This window comes from Platichthys flesus, chromosome 6, assembly GCF_949316205.1.
Source record: "Platichthys flesus chromosome 6, fPlaFle2.1, whole genome shotgun sequence".
Classification (NCBI taxonomy): Eukaryota; Metazoa; Chordata; class Actinopteri; order Pleuronectiformes; family Pleuronectidae; genus Platichthys; species Platichthys flesus.
Window position 1 is genome coordinate 9,496,775 of NC_084950.1, and position 19,503 is coordinate 9,516,277.

Sequence of the window (19,503 nt, forward strand, 5' to 3'; positions counted from 1 at the left end):
CTGCGCGTGCGTGTATAAGTCTGCACGTGCACAAGTTTGTGTTTTATGCGGGGTGGAGCATGGAGCCGAGCCCGACCCCTGTGTGTTTTACCTGCATTTCAATGAAGCCAGAGGTGATTTACCCCTCTCTCGCTCTCTCTCTCTCTCTCTCTCTCTCTCTCTCTCTCTCTCTCTCTCTCTCTCCTCGCTCTCTCCCAGCCAGTCAAACAGACATTGATCTCTTTGCCAGGCAAGGTGACCCACAGTGTTGTTCAGCTCTTCCAAAGTCTCCCCTCTCGCTTTCATTGGTACCTGGGAAAGGCCTTGACCCCACACACTGCTGCCATGTAGCAGGCCTCTGCACGTGGACCTCACTTCCCCTCTATCGAGCCCAATGTGTGAGTGTGTGTGTGCGTGTGTGTGCGTGTGTGTGTGTGTGTGTGTGTGTGTGTGTGTGTGTGTGTGTGTGCTTGTTTGACTTATCAAGAGTGCACACAAAGTTGACAAGTGCAGACAAGTAAGAGTGCGTTGTGCGTGCGTGTGCGAGTATGTATACACGTCTGTGTGTGTGTGTGACTCTGGCCGGGTGTGTTTATCAAGCTCTATGTTTGTGTTCACCTATAGCAGTGTGTGTGTGTCTGTGTATTTCTTTGTATAGCAGCATCACAGTTGGAAGTTGAAATTCTCAGTAGTGCTTGGATTGGGCCCGCGTTGATGTTTCAGGACATGTTCCAGGTGACGGCAGCCCTCCCTCTGCTGCAGCTCGGTCACTGGGGGGCTCCGCTGAGGCTGAATGGGTCAGAGTCCATTTGGCCCCAGTTTGAATCGGATTAGGGGGAAATGAATGGTTCTCATTGTTGCTTAAAGATGGATTGTGGGGCATTAATATACTTGGTCGCTCCTTCGCCTCATTTCACTCGGTGAAAAGTTTTTCCAGGATGATTGGTTCCTGGGTTTTGAAAGCACGTTTCCTTTCTCCACAGTCGTCCTTGACATGTGTTCGTACAGTTTAATGCTCACATATGCTGCGTTCTCATCCATGTGTGGGACTTCTCTCTGCTCTCAGACTCACCCACACTCAAACAATGTGAACGTTCAGATGCACTGACTGACCTCATTCTGGATTTGATCATTTCAAAATATTAATTGATTAACTAATTTCAACAAATAATAATAATTCGATGATCTGGAGTAATAGAGTTGTATCGTTTTTTTATTATTGTAGAATTATAGAATTATCTTTTTAAATAAACAGGTGCGTGCATGCATGTGTTAGTGGTTTTGCGTTTGTGCGTGCATGCTAGTGTGAGGTGTGTGTGTGGGAGCAAGCCTGCATTTTTTTAAGTGTATGTGCTTGTGTCTTGAAAAGTGAGGTGCAGGACAGTATATGAATGGATTTGTGTAATTTATTATATAAAATCTTCTGAATTGTTCATCTGTTTAACTTGTATAAATTATGTCATTCTGAATTGCTTGCTACCTAAGTGTTATTTATATTTACATTATTGTTTCAAAATACATTGTTTAATTTGTCTAAAATTATAATTTGGTTCTGTTGATTTTCTTACAGAATAAGTGACATTACTCTAGCTTTACATGGTAATGTGAGCTTTGCTTCCTCTGTCATTTTTAGTTTCACCTCATGTCACGTTTTAACAATTCAAGTCTGAAACAAAGCTGTGTCAGTACCTACTGTTTAAAGTGTGTTTGTGCTCCACTGTTGTTGGATGCAGTGTGTTTTAAAGTTCATTTCTGTTTCCTGTCTTTGTAGGACGTCAAGAAAATTCCTCCATCTGTGATAGAGAGCTGTGATCTCTGCCCCCTCACCCTCTAGTCTGAGGTAAGCTGCACCGTTCACTCCCTCTCCAACACTCTACTCTGTGTACTACTACCGCAAAACACACTCAGTGTAGAGAAGCCCAATGTAAAAATGTATAAAGCAAATGTGAAACTAAAAGTGATCCAGTGATGCAGGAGATTCTTCACGATGATCTGAACGCACAGCTCATATTTACACACACGTAATGTTCACATCAATTTATATTATCTATTTTATTACATTAGTTTTGAAAATTTAATTTTCTTCATTTATTTGAAAACAAAAGGAATGTTTGCATGAATGCAACAAAAAATACAATAGGCTACAATATGAAATATTTAACACAATGCACATTTTTTATTTTTACAAACTTTGATTATGGTTAAGTTTTCCTGGAGTGGAAATATGAATTGTGACTCTAAAATAGTGTATTTCTGTTCTCTGCAGCTTATTAAAAACAATTTGAGAACAATCTTTTTTTCACATGGACAAACAAACACAAGCCTTAAATCTCAAGCCCTATACAAACCTTATGGATTTAATATAAGTCTGCAGTTTGATAAGGAAACACTCATTTTAGATGAGAGAAACCTGGGTTTTCTTAATATATGTATTCTTTCCTTACTTCATATTTAGCCCTCTGACATCCAAACTCCCTCTGACGGTCTCTCAACATTTATCGTGTGCAGTGTTATGCAGCCTTCTGTTTTGGGGGCTCTGACAGTGCTGCCTGTCTGACAGGAGGGTGACATGCACCGGGCTCATGGGATGAGGTTCCAAAACCTTTGACCTTTGTCCCGAGCCCCCCTGACTTACTTCACCCTCTGTGCTCTCTCTGTGGAGATCAACACTGTACATTATTTTTTATTTCTGGCTGACACGCAGATGGACAGATGTGGGGATTGCAGAGGAGGGCCGAGGGTGATTGAGTGTGTGCGAGGGAAAGCGAGGGTCTTAGTGCGTTTGTGGTGGCAAGTATAGAAAATGGAGGAAAAGGCATTGGCTGCGAATTTACAGGGGGAGGTGCAGAGGGACCGAGCAAAGGGAGGCACCTGGATTTGAATGCAGACACGCTCACCAGGGTGAGGAGACAAGGGGAGGGCGGAAGGGATGGCGAGAGGGCGGGAGGGCTCCTGGCCGTGGATGCAGACAGACAGGCAGGGTAACCAGAGGCAGGCGGTGACCTTCTCTGCTGCTGGAGGATCGAAGGCTTTATTTAAAGGCCTGGTCAATGCTGGGTGCTGCTGAGGTATCAGCCTCGCAGCCAGGCGACTCATCACCACTGTAATACAACTCTCTATCTCTAAACCCCCCCCCACCACACACACACACACACACACACACACACACACACACACTCGCACACACACAGACACACACAGGACAGGACACTCTCTGGACACCTCAGGTTTTACACTGTGCAGTTGAGAGGCTGGACAGATGAAAGTGCAGCATCAGCATCGGCTAATTTTACTGTGCAGCAGACAGAATATACTCGACTGTCCTCGTGTGCTCAGCACTGTGAGCCGCGCGGCTGATTTGCATCTGATATGCTCTACATCCGCATCCATTTTCCTTTTTTTTACTAATCATAAACAGTCTGATGCATACAGGATGTGATGGTATTGACACGGTGAGGTTGGAGGCGGTGAAGGAGTTAAGGACGACAGAGTGTGTGTGTTTGAGAGAGAGAGAGAGAGAGAGAGAGAGAGAGAGAGAGAGAGAGACTGTGTGTTTGGGCTGCAGCACTAGGACACCTGCATGCTTCAGCACTTTCTGGCTGTCAAGAGCTCTGAGGTCACAAGCAGGGGAGTGGAGGGGGCACATTAGAGGAAGCTCCAGAGCCCCCACCCACTACACCGCCGCCATCTCTCCTCCTTGTATCAACCACTACCCCATCCAACGTTTTTCCTTCTTTCCCTCCGATATCCCCTCGTCATTCCTCCCCCTCCAACTCATCTCCCCTCTCACGGTGACGGGGGGAGTCCGCCACACGAGGGGAGGGGGCCCAGGGACATGGGGTGTCTGCCTCTGTGGCTGACAGCAGGCAGGTCAGGTTTGTGTAGACACGGCAGAGGAGGAAGGGCACATGTGCACATGCATGCAGACACAGCAAGGTGTGCAAGTGTAAAAGTGGTGAAATAGGAATTCATCTCTTTAAAGACATGTAAACCTCTAGAAACCTTTCACACTAAGACGATGATTTATCCCCTTTAAATACGGCTGACTGAGAAAAGTAAAAATATCAAACGTGCTTTGGATTCATTTTCATCGCAGTGGCCGACATAGAAATGAGAATACTTTTTTTTTTGTATTGGTCCTGATACTGAAACAAAATTCCACAATTAGATATCAGATGATAGACAATCATTTTCAATACATCGCCCATATTTAATTTAAACACTGTTTATTTCCCTGCAGCTGTTTTGGGTTCTTTTCTGTGGAGACCAGAATTAGCTCCATCCCCAGTTTGACACATTTCACTGTCCTTCACTGCCTGCATGGGATATATATAACATCTAGCCGCCCGGTGTTACACTCATTGCACCGATACCATCTTGATAGTGACACGGACGTCATCCCTCCATCCACAGAATCCAAATGACAGGGAGGATGTGAACAGGATGAATGCTCATTACCAGGCCTGCTCCCGAACCAGAGGAGGCAAGTAGAGTTGGCTCTGTGAAACAAAACGAAGGGGGAAAAAATTCTCTGCAGTTTTAAAGATACACAAAGTGAACAAAGAACAACTGCATTTAGATCTGGGTTGTTTTAAAAAAATGTGTTAAGTGTTTCTCACTTTCTTCTAAATTACTGAGAAGACGATATTCAGGCAGAGCCTTGAGCCAAACCTCCAAACATCAACCCGCTCCTCTTTTGATAATATACAATTTTCTCTCTGATGTTTCGGTTGTTTAAGCCTGGATTGTATTGTTTTATTAAAACATAATTAGTCATAAAGCTGTTACCAGTGTGTGTGTGTGTGTGTGAGCCTCAGAGGCACTGTTTTCCTCAGGTTGTGTTCACAGCATGATTGAGAGAGGAACTTGTGATCAGCCGGTTAGTGTGATATAATGTATTCCCCTGAATCACCGCAGCCAGCCGCCCGGGGCCTTCCTCTCGCCCGCAGCCTCCTTTTCCTCTCTCTCTCACACACACACACACTTCCCTTCTTCTCTCCCCTCTCTCTCCTCCCTGCGGTGGCTGCCCACTGCTAGCTGCTTAGCATTGCACCCAGTGTCTAATTGAATTCCAACACTCCGGCGTTAGCTCCTGATGCTATAGAGATGTTAACACGGGCACAATGCTAACAGTCCTCGGGATGTGTTTCAACACCCTGCTCCTAAAGAGAAAATTCGTGCTAAGCAACACATGATTTATTCAAAGCTCCAAACTACGTCTCCTGTATCCCCTGAAGGATCGTCTTTTATAGCTATCAGCAAATCAGCACTTCATATACACACATGCAGCACACACACACTATGTATTGTGGCTGCGCCCTGGACACAACGTGTGTGTGTGTGTGTGTCTCAACAAGAGTATATCTATTATCCCTTATATAAATGTGCCTGCTGGTGTCTCTGCATCCATATTGCTGGCGATGCTGTCCATCCCGTCTCCCTGACACCCTCACTTTTATCCCCGGCTCTCCAACACAAGCTTTGGGCTTTAATGGCACATTTTTCCTGGGCCCCGGCTGAAACGGGATGCATCTTCTCCTTGTTAGCTTGATAAATAACCGGGCTGCAGGGAAAGTGCTGATTTTTAGCTTTCAGCCGCTATTTTCTGCTGGATGACATTAATTTTAAGTGCTGAGAAGGAGCTAACTAATACACACAAATAAATAAGGAGGAGGAAAGGGAAGGTGCTGCAGTCACTCCGCTGTCTTACCTGTTAATACGAAGGGCATTCATATATGCAAAACCTGCAAAAAATACACAATAGACACAAGCGGGGGAAAGCATGCACACACACACACACACACATTTCCTTTCTCAATAGATGCCTCAGTCCAAACGGTGAAGTCATCTGGTGGCATTATGAGTGCGAGTGCAGCAGAGGTCAAACGTTGAAACAGCTTTCAGGTAGACATCAGTCTGTCAGGTCCACAGTGAGACTGGCTCCATGCGTCTCTATCTGTGTCTGTCCCTCCTCCGTCTGACTGGGACCCTGCAGTCGTCCTGAGCTCTGTTTCCTCAGAGGAGATTAACGTGGTGCCACAGTGCACGACTCCTCGGCTGAATTGCATTTGTTTGAGCTTCGAGAGAAAATAAGACAGAGATCAGGGTTGAGTCTAAGTAGCTCATTAGTGGATTGCAATTTAAAAATAGACGGCAAAGGTTCATTGTTGTTGGCATTTAAATATACACCACACAAAATAAAAGTTTAGCCGTATTGATTTAGCATTTCTATTTGTGCGAGCCGAATTTGCTTCTTCTTGTGCAGCGACAGCCGGAGAGCAGGTTCTTCCTCATCATGTTTTTCATAAAGGCTTCTTCTAAACTCGAACTCTAAACCTTATCAGCTGGACAAGTTTGATATTACTTTTTTTTAATAGACATGCTGCCGAGGAGAAAAATACCATAGGACACAAGATTAAAGTTGAATCTCCAAAAATCAGCTTTTGTCATATTTTAGCTTTTTATTTTCATGTCGATGTCGGCTCATTTTTATTGCCGTCACTTTTTTTTTCGACGTGGTTTCATTTATATATTTTTGTGTGCAGTTTTACACGTTTGAGTCTGCAAACACCAGATGACTTTACATTAAGAAAAAGCATCTGTCACATAACAGCAGCAAAAACACAACATAAATGTGTTTTACCGTCTCGTCTATTTACAAGAAGCACAAGGACCTCGACATACGCTGCACGACGGATGATGTGAATCTACTTTTATCAATTGGTAACATGCAAAATTATACTTCAACACAAACACGTTGTTGTTTGTTCTTTTCACATCAAACGTGTATTTTCTCCTGCACATTCGCATTCACCATTTTTGTGCAAATCCATGAATGCCACACTTACATGCACACACACACACGCACACTCACACACCACCTCTGTTGTGCATAACACAATACAATGAAGTGGCTTTGGCTGAGACACCTCATACATTATTTTAACAATGTATAGCGTGGTGAATAAAAAGGTCAGTGGTTGAGAACCGGCTCCGTGTAACAATAAGATGCATGAACTGAGCAGTGCAGGCCCTTCAGTCAGCATCCTGCAGCTGAACACTGAGAGGAGGAAACACATGTGAGCCAGGGTGATGGATTCTACTGTACGTGTGTGTGTGTGCATTCAGTTTTTATGGGGTACTGCTGTGAAACACCTCATAACAATAGATTTACTTGCTCTATCATTATTGATTGTACATTTTTCCAGTTTGCCCTTTGCCTCACTTTGATAAATGTCATTTATCAAAACAACATTTTGCTTTTTAAGCGCATCACGAGCTGAGATTTAGTTTTTTGGATTTTAAAGCACCTCTTGTATTCGACCAATTCAGTTTTGGTCACCATCCGAACGCCTCGCGGATACGACGCTAGCAGCGTGCGTTTCTGTCTGCAGTGCAGGGTTTAATTTTCAGGGTGTATTTATCACATGCTGTCAAGTTGTGGTCACATGACCACATGAACCACTGCCAGCAATTAAGGCTGATAAATCACTCATTTACAGGAAGAGAGGGAGGGACGTCGCCTGGCAAACAGGAAACGAGGGAGAGATAAGAGGGAGGGAGAGGAATAATGAATCTCCACTTCCCCTTCTCAGATGTTTCAGTGTTTTGTGGGTTTTGAACCTGGTTGTTGAACGATATTGTGTTGGGGCAGTGTAGTATGAGCTGTTGCCAGTGAGGCTCATTGACTCGTACAGGCAGAGACAAAGAGACAGATGGTCGTCGTTTGTGTGGTTTACAGTGATTGTGACCCGACTGCACTGCTACTGCTGTACTGTTGGGAGGTATGTGTGTGTTCATGTGTGCAGCCGTGTGCATGCCTGGGCAAGCAAACACACATTTGTGTCAAGACGGAGAAAGAGATGCAGGGACGCTGCGTTCACAAGCATCAGCTCTCCTTCTGTCTCTGGTCCCTGCCCATGGATTTCCTCTCAGTCTAAACATGAGAGCAAACACAGCGACGGCTCTGCGTGCAGCTATTCCAGTTAGCAAACAGCTCTGCAAATTAACTACAGGATCCTTTAATATTGAGTGTGGATAGAAACATTGTTATAAAACTACGTTTAAATTCAGACACATTTTTCTCTCTTGCATTTTAATGCGACTGCATAGAAGTTAAGATGCGGCACATAGCTGCGAGAGTCCTGAGATGTGAACAAGGTCTAACCTGTGCAGCGTCCGCGTCAGAATATTTGTTTTAGCAGCACAGGTCAGTGCTCTGCAGAGACTCAGCTGGCCCACTGCACTGGAAAAGGCTGTTTAAAGATTCATGACAAAAAAAGAAAAGAAAAAAATGCTTATAATGGGCTGGAAGACGACAAGGAGAGAAGGGGAAGAGGAGAGGAGAGGAGGAGAGGAGAGGAGAGGAGAGGAGAGGAGAGGAGAGGAGGAGACAAGCTGTGGTTTGGCTTCTCTCATTCACTAAAGACAGCGGTCACTAACTGACTGAAGGCGTCTCTACAAAGGAGTCGAGAGAGTCAGGTTTCCTCAGTAAGAATCATCTGTAGTTCTACTGTTTCAGGCTGTTTTTATTATTTTAAATGAATTACAGATTTCTGCTGCACAGAAAAATGTATGTGTGTGTGTGTGTGCCAGTGACTTAGATTCTAAGCTTGATTCAACAGAGAGAAAAAGATTGTGTGCACATTAACTGCAGTAGAATACAAAGTCAACACAGTGGGTGTGTGTATTTGTACTTGTCTGGTATGTGAAGTAGAGACTCCAGCATTTAAACTTTCTTTTTTCCAGGGTAGCGTGCAGACAGTGTGAAACTCTTCAGTCTGTCTGATCTCGGCCACCCACTGGCTCACCAGTAAGAGCAGCAATGGAAACTTGGTGATTTTTAGATGAATATTTGAAAAAGGGCAAACTATTGATTTTAAGTTCATAAAAGAAACATATTTGACGAATAGGTTTTTCATGTTTTTGTTTTTAAATTCAGATTATAAAGTCCGTACAAGCACAAAGAATACTAAGAGAAATTTCAATTCAAGATTGCAAAGTTGTAATTAAACAAAATGTAAAAAATGCAAGTCATTGTAACTGAGAACTTGCACAGTGAATTTCTTTTAATTAACTCCCTGTAGAAGTTCACACCATCATCCTATCTTTTTCTTATCACATGTAATGAAGGGAGGTTTTTGAGCCTCAATCTTTTCACTCGCTCACTCGCTTTCATTTTTCGAGAAAGTTGGTTCAAGGTTAACAGACATGTGGTGACAGAGACGAGGAGTCAGAGATGAAAGGCTAAATGGGACAGGACGTTACAGTGACGCACAGAAGTCTGGTCTCACGGTTTTTGGCTCCACAGAAACGAACAGAGGACGGAGAGGACTCCACATCCTCTCTCTGTCTCCTGCTCTTTTTTCCAAATCAATCAATGAATCAATCAAACTTTATCTGGGCAGCACCGTTCACACAGGTCAGTGCAGTTCAACGTGCTTCGCCAGTCTCATCACACTCACTGTTTTGTAACTCTTTCTATTTGTCCTGAAATGCAAGAGGCCTTTTTTTCCCCATGCTCAGAGTAATTAATGAAAAGAGTCCATCACGCACACATGAGGATGTTTGTGTACATACAGTCGATAATCCATGTTTAAACGTCACGGGGGTAATTGTGTGAATACTGACTTTGGCCACAGGCTTCGTCAGGTCCCTCATATAACAGACGCTTTAAATAGAACGGATCAAACACAGCAGGTGAAGTACATGAGAACACAGGGGCAGCAAATTAATTACAAATATGCAGCCGGTCTTCGGTCTGAAACAAGTCACTTTAAAATCAAATGCTTTGTGATCATAATGCTTATAATCTAGAGAAGAATTTAAATTGTATGTGCCCCAATTTAAATTAAGAAAAAGCACATTTATTTCGAACACTCACACACAAAGTTCTACATTGTGTATTTTATGTTGCTTTATCTGGAGTGAATTAAAGGGCCTGTAAAAAAGTGGCATACTATTAACGTCAGACCACCTGGGGTGAACATCTGCAGCGTCAGACTGCAGACGCAACATACATCACTGTTTCTCCCCTCACTGTTTACTGTCTCACACAAACAAACACACACACACACACACACACACACACACGCACAAACACAAACACACACACAAGGCTCCACTGAATCCATCTTTTGCATGTCTCTTTTCTTATTGACATTTGCGTGGTTGTGCATTCCTTCGGGGGGGGGGGGGGCAGCTGGTTATTAAAGATGCCACAAGGTCACAGGTCAAGTACAGGTTCTGCTGCTCTGCTCAGAGGTCAAAGGTCAGCAGGTCAGCGTCAGAGGCTGAGGCGATTACAGCTAACTGCTTTCTCTCAGCTCAGCTCATCAGGAGGTTTCTGCCAGTTCTAAAATCACAGTTTACCGAGTTTTTTTTTTGTAGCTTTGACAAATTTTTCTTCTATTCTGCAGATTTCTTTGCATGAAACGTTTTTATTTGTCTATCTTACATTTCATTCCTACAGTGACTGGTCTCCTTTGAATGATTAGATGTTCTTTTCATGTTCTATTAGGACGGTTTTATCTCATGTCTCTCCTCCGACACTACTTTTTCAGTCTTCAAAGTGAAAGCTAAAATAGGGCGATCATTGCAATTTAATTACTACAAATCCCTTTGTGAATTTGCGCCGGTATTTGTTTACACGCACATTTTTTCCTTGTGTGCGCTTCAGTGAATGTCTTTACTTTATTATGCCGTTCAATATATTCCTTTAATTTTCAGTGTGTGTGTGTGTGTGTGTGTGTTTGTGTGTTTGTGTGTTTGTGTATGTATGTGTGTGTACATGCATGTGTGTGTTTATGTAGATGAAGTTGCAGTGGGGTTTATTTAAATAGATAAGATAGTGTTTTATTCCCAATCAGAGGAATCTCCTGTCGCATCCCGGTCTCCTCATAATAACCCCCAGCATTGCTCCACATCCCCCTGACACACACACACACACACACACACACACACACACACACACACACACGCAGCGTATTGCAAACACTGCAATTTCTCTCTCTCTCTCTCTCTCGGGGGTAAAGGGCTTTGATAAGTGAAAATAAATACTTTTCTTCGTACGAGGAACAGAAGGAGAGAGAAGAAAACGGCCGACGTGACAAGAGGTCTCTGACAGTTTGATGCCTCAATACAAGCAAATATATGACAAAAGAAACACCTTCTATAATCCTGCACGAGTGTGTGTGAGAGGCCGTGTGAGTGCGGTGCAATTCAGTGCTAAAACTCAGGTACATCCTCAGTCATTGTGGGGAATTAAGGGTGAAGCAGACAGCGATTCAGAGATATAGCAAGTGGCCTTAGGCTGACATGTTTAACTGAGTTGCAGTGAGAAAGGGGGAAAAAGCAGCACAGCACGTGATTTAGAGGAAACGGGTTCTCCTCCCTCATCTGTCGGTTTCTCCGACTGCAAGGTCACGTAGACGACTCCCTCTCTCTCCCTCTCCACCTTTGTTTGCCTCCGCTCCTCCGGACCTCATTTCATTCAACACTCCCAAACCTCCGACAGCTCCATAACTATAACTCTCTCCTCCCGTCCTCTCCTGCTCTCTTCTCTTCATCCACAGCTAAATGACTCTGTCAGAAATAAAGAGCACTTATCTTATCTGCTGCCTCCACTCTGCTGTCTCCATTCCTGCCAGCGTCACACACGTGAAGTAACTAAAACCAGAGATGAGCCTCGAAAAGAAACAAACAGATAATTACATATCATAATATCATGGGTATTACTAAACTCTTGATAAGTTTCCTTTACTTTTCATTCAGTTTTGTATTTATTCCCCTCAGATTGAATCAGATTCATTCAACAACATTTCAGCTTGTTCCGTCTTCAGCCACCTGACAGACAGGTAGACAGAGGCTTGACAGAAGACAGGTGTCCTCTCATCCTGTTCTGCCCTCATCCCCACCCAGCCTCCTCTTTTCTCCTCTTCCTCTCCCGTCATCCCCTACTTTTCCTCTCCTCCCTGTGGTGTGGAGCAGAGAGGGGGATCTACAGCAATCCACAGCCTGCGGAGGGCTTACTGTGTGTTTTCTGGATGCGTGCGTGTGAGCCACCTACCAGGCGCTCAGCAGGGGGCACCGAGGGATGAGAGGAAAGAAAGAAGGATGAGGGGGTGGGAAGGAGTGTAAAAAGGATGAAACTCTCAGCAACAACAACACACACACACACACACACACAGCTCAGTCCAGCACATGCTCCGGCAATCTGCTCGGTCTCCCTGAACACTCCATCACTAAAAGTCATGTTGCAGGTTGCAACATAAATATAGATTCTGATCAGCATTTATTGTGATGACTTACCTAAAAGTGGACCACCACCACCACCACACATACACACACACACACAAACACACTCACACACACACACACACACACACACACACACAATGCTGTCCTGCATGTAGAGTTCAGAGAGATCGGAGGTCATACGTAAACTCTATCGACTGGTTCATCTGCAAGGGGAGGTTATGCATATGTTTATCGAGCGTCGTCCAGTTCGGCCACCGTATACCTGAGTTAAATTATCTTTGAGCATTTGCATGCTATAGCGTTCAGGATCGACCTTTGCTGGCTGCACCGAAGGCCTGTGTCGCCAACAAAAATGAAAGAGGGAAGGAGGGAAAGAAAGGGAACACGCTCGCTCCGAGCAGATAGTGGATATGTGTATGCAAGGATGCACGAGAGACGGAGAGATGAAAAGAGTGATAATTCTCCTGCTACCCTGAGGCCTCTCGCAGCCTCGCGGGCTCCCTACAGGTCCCCTGACACATGCCTGAGCAGAAAGCAGGGGCCGCTAATTGGCTCCTGTGATAACACCAGAGAGAAAGGGAATGTGTGTGTTTGTGTTTCGGCGCTGCAGCCATTGGAAGCGTATATCTTCCACAAGTTATAATTTATTGGTGTGTAATTCTGCTTTGAAGGGTGTTTGATTTTTAAGCTGTGAGGATATTTATTATGATCTGGTAGAGCATTGAAGTTGGAAGCCACTGAAAGACAATTAAATCATATAGAGGAGTTCAAAGCGCTGCTCCAGTCTTTAAACAGCTTGTTTCTCTCTAATTGTTTCATTATCTCAGTGTGCTTATTAAATGTACGATAATTGTTAATTACCACGTGAGGATTTGTAAAGGATTTGTCTGGAGTATCAAAACAAATTAATTAAACTCAACACATTTAAAACAACAGCAATGATAACAGCAGGTGCAGTGTCTATTTCTGGTTCTGTGAATGTGTGTGTGTGTGTGTGTGTGTGTGTGTGTGTGTGTGTGTGTGTGTGTGTGTGTGTGTGTGTGTGCGTGTGTGCGTGTGTGTGTGTGTAGACATGCACATTACCATTGCTATTGTTTGTTGGAATCTCTGTGTTTAATTGAGATTCATAAGAGGAATTTAAATGAGATTCAAATGAGATTCATAGCTAATTGTAGCAGCACAGGTAATATGCAGATAGATATAACGATGATTCAGTGTTATCTTGCAGCCTAACGAGACTTTTATTAGATCGTTGGAACCCTCGGGTTGAAATCGTCTCTGTGTTTAAAGAGAAAACCAGTTAGAAGAGGAGAGCATTTGCTGGTTAATGTTTAAAGGTAGAGAACGTTTTCTAGATTACAATTTTCTCAAAACATAATTTTAATTGAATTTAGAGAATTTCCTGCTTTAGTGTATTCAAACCAGCAAGAACTGTTTTTACAGTTCATGCTAATTCATAAGAAGTCAAAAATAAAGTTGTTGTAAGTTGCTTTGGACAAAATCCTCCACGATTCTCAGGATTTAGTCTTTGTGTGGCCAGGATGGTGTAAAATGTCGGGTGTTGGGGAAAGTGCGAGTGAGCATCTTGCTCAGGTTAAACTCCTCCAGTGGTTTATCTCAAAGCGAAGACACTGATTTCATACACTCGCATGTTTAATCTGTGTAAAATCCTGCTGCTCACGACAGCTGGGACATTATAAGTAAATAAAATGCGGGTCCTGAGCTGACACGTGCATGCACGCACAGATGTCAACACTTATTCTTCTGCTGCCTTCCATACATGAGCAACGAGTTGTTTCCTTCCCCCCCCCCCCCCCCCCCCCCCCTACATACGTCCAGACAGATGTGCACTGCTGGATGCTGTATATTTATCCATGGTATGTTTACCATAATTAAATTGATGGGAAAGGTGATGTGGTGTGTGTGCGTGTGCGTGTGTGTGTGTGTGCGTGTATGTGCTTGTGCATGTGTGTGTTTAAAACCTTATATGACCCTAATACTACACCATACTCAGTCTCTGATATTACTCCATAGGGGAGAGAGATATTTTTTAAGTTCTCTCCACATACTTCATCATCACATACACACACACACGTTTTGAAAAGTTCTCTATAGATACAGTGATTACATGTATAAAGGCCCAAGCACGTGCACATCCACACTGTTCTTATTCTGCTTACTTATCTCCTGTCATTAAAGGGAATGCTCACACACCAGGTGGTATGAACACACATAAAACGCTGGCATGGTGATGAGCCAACCGATGAAACAAATGTTCTGTTAAGGCACAGCCGCAGGCACGAAGCTCTCACTACTGTACAACTGCAGTATTGATAGATGCTGCAGAGCCCGAGTCGCCCGTCCCAGTTTATTTCAATTAGCTCACAGGAAGCAGGAAATAACCTGCAAATCCATTGTCATTTCAACGGTTCTGAGATTCACTTTGTCCACCGATAAAAGATGATCTAGCCAAGGAGAAGATTGAAGGAGCATTTCCTCCTCTGCTCTCACACTGTTGTGCAGTGTGTCATTAGTGTGTGATGCTCCGAGCTTTAAGTTATTCACTGATGATGCACAGAAGGATTAAACACCTTGAGTAAAATGGCCTTGTCTCCTGCTTCAGGAATTGATCTCCTAAATATCCCAGAATGCAGCTGTTCTGACCTTAAAGTTATAATGGCTTAAATGTGACCCAAGAAAATCAACTCCCATGATTCCATGCTGCTTCACCACATCAGGAAATAAGGTTTTCAATTATTGTTTTGATCGAAAATAAAGTTACATATTGTACATTTAAGTTACTTCCGTGTTTTTCCAGGTATTTGCTTGGTAGAGATCAGTACACTGAAAACAAAATAGGCTCAGAAATGTTCATATTTTTCCCGGTATACATTTCCATTTTAATACATCCAGACACCAGTGCTTACATTAAATCGGCCTTAAAATCCCACCAACCAAATAAAATGAGATACATGCAGATGTCCTCCTTTAATGACCGAGCACAAAACTGTGCAGTGACAGAAAAACAGAGGCCCGGGAACCTGTGTGTGTGTCGGAGCCATGAAACACGCCACAGAGCTTTTAGCGAGGGAGGCGGAGAAAGGGAGGTCAGTATGGATTGCAGCCGAGCAGGATATGGAAGGTTATACGGCGTATGATCATATCAGAGAACACAGTCATGTATGCAGCCCACTTTACAGTATATCACGCACACACAAACACAGACTCACCTGGAATCACCAGGACATGCCGCAGCGTGATTTGTTTGTGTTGTTGGTGCAGTGGACTGAAGCTGTGGAGGTAGTAACTGTTTGATGGTGGGCTTTATGGCGACACTATATAACGCCCGTGACAGTTTATTCAGTGCATGTCAGGAAGGGGGCGGGGGGGGGGGGGGGGGGGATTTGTGACAGCACAACGGCTGGGACGCTCCTGCAGCCTCGTGCACTTACACACCAGACGATCACGGCTCCGGAGGAAAGGAACAGTTTGCATGTTAAATGTCACAGTGATGAGCGCAGTATAATGTGGGGAAAACAAAACTAAGTCTATAATAAAAAAAAGGCTCTAAACTTATAGATGCAGGGGAATTGATGAAAACATCTCTGGCTGTTATTTTAGCTGCTGTTTTCGACATTCTGGAGGAGACTAAATGAGTTTGATTAAAATGTTTCCTCCGCTCCACAGCTGCCGCGGCACTCGGCTGAGACTGGGAGACATTACGTTTTCTTCACGGAGGAAAGATTTTCTGTTTTCTTTTTGCGATAACTTGTAGTCCGGCTAGTCCGTCCCCTGGGACCATTAGGCAAGTTCTCATTGGTTCTCCTCTCACACTGGATGCTATTAGCTCAGTGATTGGGTATTGAATTAGCCTGCTGATTGGATATTGAAGGAGTGGAGACTGATGAGAGGATTTGGCAAAGCTTTCTTCTCCAAACCTCATTACTCACACTCACACTCAAAAGAGAGAGCAGATCTGGACAACACACACACACATACACACACACACACACAATGACCCCCATACACACAGATGTTCCTGTCCTGTGTCAAAACACACCTCTCCATGAGAGATTTAACAACTCAAACATCATCCCACTCCACTGCAGGACAATTCAGTTGCTCACAAACACACAGCGACAACACTCTCTCCCAACTCACCTTTCACCGCCGCTGCAAACCGAGTGTGATCAAAACCACCAGACAAATATTTGATATGATGCATGAGCCGCTGCTGCAGAGACAAGAGGCGCTGGGAGACTCTGTGCCGAAAAGAAAGTGTCGTGGGCCCAGGAGAGTGCTGCGTGCAATCGGGGGCTGCTAAAGAGAGGGATGTGTAAAAGGCTTTGTGCTGATTTATGCTGTGTTTCATCCCACAATAAAGATTATGGATGATGATATTGATTTAGCGGAGGCTGTGGCCATGACTGGACTCAGGCTCTCAGGTTGGGAGAAAAGAGAATCGAGCTCATTATCATTCCCAGACACAGGGAGGAAGTCTGTGTGTCCGTCCAGTGTGTGTGTGTGTGTGTGTGTGTGTGTGTGTGTGTGTGAGTGTGTGTGTGTGTGGATATTCATGTGTGCTAGAGTCTTAGATCATCCTCTGTATTAGCAGCACGACTCTTCCCTCCTTTAGTGTTCTGAACCCCATCCTGTCCTTGTCTTTCACGGGCCGCGCAGCGAGCAGCAGGCGCTCCCAGCAGCACGGCCGGGCCGACCAGGAGGGAGGGAGGAAGTTATTGACTCCACTTTGATCTAACCTCCTCTGCCTGATCCTCCGGAGCTCAGACACATGCAGATTGGGGGGGGGGGAATTCACGAGTATAACAGCTGCCCTCCAAGGGACGTGCAGAAGACGCAGATTCAAACATTTTCTCGCATTTGCAATTTTCCATGTTTTATGTTTATCAGTGGTGGAGGAAGAATTCAGAGATTTTCCACAAGTGAAAGTTTTGTAGTTTTTCACTAGAAATTTAACAAATGCTTTCTAAGACACTATAATTTTGCAGCAGTTAAGATTTAAAAAAACTCCTTTAGTAATTTCCCAGCATCAAAAGTAAGTGGTGGCCCCTTTAAAGCCCTTGATTTAAAAAAATAAAGAAAAAAGAAGACAAACAAGGCTGTTGATGGAGTTGAATAAATTTCCTCTTAAAGGAGAACATATCATTCTTTAGTATCTGAACAGTCACAGATTAGTGTTCTGTGTGTAGATGTTGGTGCTCAGTGACTTTACAGTGTGTTCCTGTTCCTGACTTGTAAACAGACAGACAACTTTTGTTTCCACATTACGTTGGTTTAGCTCGATACAGCTCCACAGTGTTTAGCCAATACATTCCCATTTCAGATTAAAACAACAGCTATTATTACTCTAATATCACTGAGTGCTGTTTTGCTGAGCGCTGTTAGAGTTGTTGAACAGGACAATGGCACTCAAGTGCACTTCTCTTTAATTAATTACCCGCTTTTGTTTCTGGAGGCAATGCACACACACACACACACTTACACACACACACACACAGATAATCACGCTCGTGTACACACTCACAAACACGCAAGAGTTTGGTGTTTTAGAGGAAAAAGGAGGAAGCGAGGGAGAGAGGAAGAGGGTAATATCAGCAGGCTATCTATCCTCTCTTCCACTGGTGCATCCCAATCCTCTTTGGAAATAACAAATGCATAAAGGAGCCACAACACAAATATATCTGCCTGGCTCAGATAGATAGGACTATGCTAGAGTTTAATACCCTTATGTAAACCAGTAACAATCAAGCCCTAACACACACCCCCACATCACCACTAAGGGGACAATAAGGAACACGCTCTATTCTCCCTCTCTCTCTCCCTCTCTCTCTCTCTCTCTCTCTCTCTCTCTCCAGATATGAACAGTGAGAAGTGATTGTTTATGTGTGTGTTTGTGTGTAAGGAAGAGAGAGAGAGAGAGAAAGGAAGACAAGAGAGCGAGCTGTTTTCTTCAGCAGATAGGGAACAATGCAGTAGCCCAGATTGGCTGGCTCCCTGGTGCTTGTTGTGGTGCTTGTTGTTTCAGAAGCGGAGAGAGTGATATAGACCCCGACCTCAGAGACCACGACACATCTGATACTCGATTTCATTCAGCCCTCACCATCTCCTCTTTTGATATCTCACTCTCGTCCCCCCGCGACAATTTGTATTTATACTTTGCCTCCTCTCTCATCTCCCCATCTCCCCTTTGCTGTGTTTTCTTTCCTCTACTTGCAAAAGCCGACAATTCAGTCGAAAAAAAAAAAGAGACGAGCGACACTAAAACCACGAGGAGCCCGTTTGTCTCCAAAATGTTGCTGCTGACAAGCAACACACACTGGAGGGAGCGACACATTTATCAAATGAGTTTGTGTAAAATGTGCATATGGCCGGTTACCGTACTTTGGGATGCTCGAGGAAAGTTATTACACACAGAAAGTATATATCTTGACTATCTAAGAAGAATGTGATATTGCGTAAACTAATTGCAAAAGAACTCACACACAGATTTCGACGCAAACAACCAGGCTGCCTTTCTAAAAGTAGATCGATATGTTTGGTAGGCCCTGTCTGTGTGTGTTTGTGTGTGTGTGTGTCTGCAGTATAGACAGGAGTTAGAAAAGCAAAGGTTAATATCATAAATCAGCTGCCATCTGCATATACCTCTGAGAGAGAGAAAACTCTTTGTCTCCGCCCTCGGCAGCGTCGATCGCTGTAAGATTATACGGCGGCTGACATTTCACACTCGCTATAGAAAGAGGAGAATTTGGACACTATCTTTGAGGGGCGTAGAGCGGGCCGCCATTACTGTTCAGATATTTAACACCCTCGTCTCTCTGGTTGAACTAATCTCTCTTTATTATAGAGGAAATACAAAGTGACGTTTGAGACGTTTGTTACCCATGTGTGTTATAACCGATTCAACCCAAAATCAAAAGGACTTTTCTTGTGTTGTCGTGCATTAGCGAAACTTACGCGGGGCCCTGGGATGTTTGCAGACAGTCTGAGCCTGAGAAGTTGCCGTGGGAGGGCGGCAGCGGTCGCAGAGATGTAAAGAATCTGTCTTTTCACTGCAAGCTCAGCAAGATATGATCAACTTCTGTAAACCAAGCACACGCGGAAAGTGTAACCCAATGCAGTGCGGACAACGAGACAGGCAGACTGTGTGTGTGTGTGTGTGTGTGTGTGTGTGTGTGTGTGTGTGTGTGTGTGTGTGTGTGGGTGTGGGTGTGGGTGTGGGTCGGCCATACCTGATTGCGCGCATGC

At 44.1% G+C, this 19,503-nt stretch overlaps 1 protein-coding gene across 1 annotated transcript in view; it reads left to right on the top strand.

Moving 5' to 3' along the window:
- LOC133954997 (transcription factor Maf-like) overlaps positions 1-19,503 on the top strand; it is a 41,533-nt gene that overhangs the window by 6,678 nt on the left and 15,352 nt on the right. Inside the window, exon 2 of the mRNA XM_062389626.1 lies at positions 1,751-1,819. Within this exon, the coding sequence (XP_062245610.1) occupies positions 1,751-1,778 (28 nt within the window). The 3' untranslated portion in view covers positions 1,779-1,819. The remainder of the gene's footprint in view (positions 1-1,750; positions 1,820-19,503) is intronic.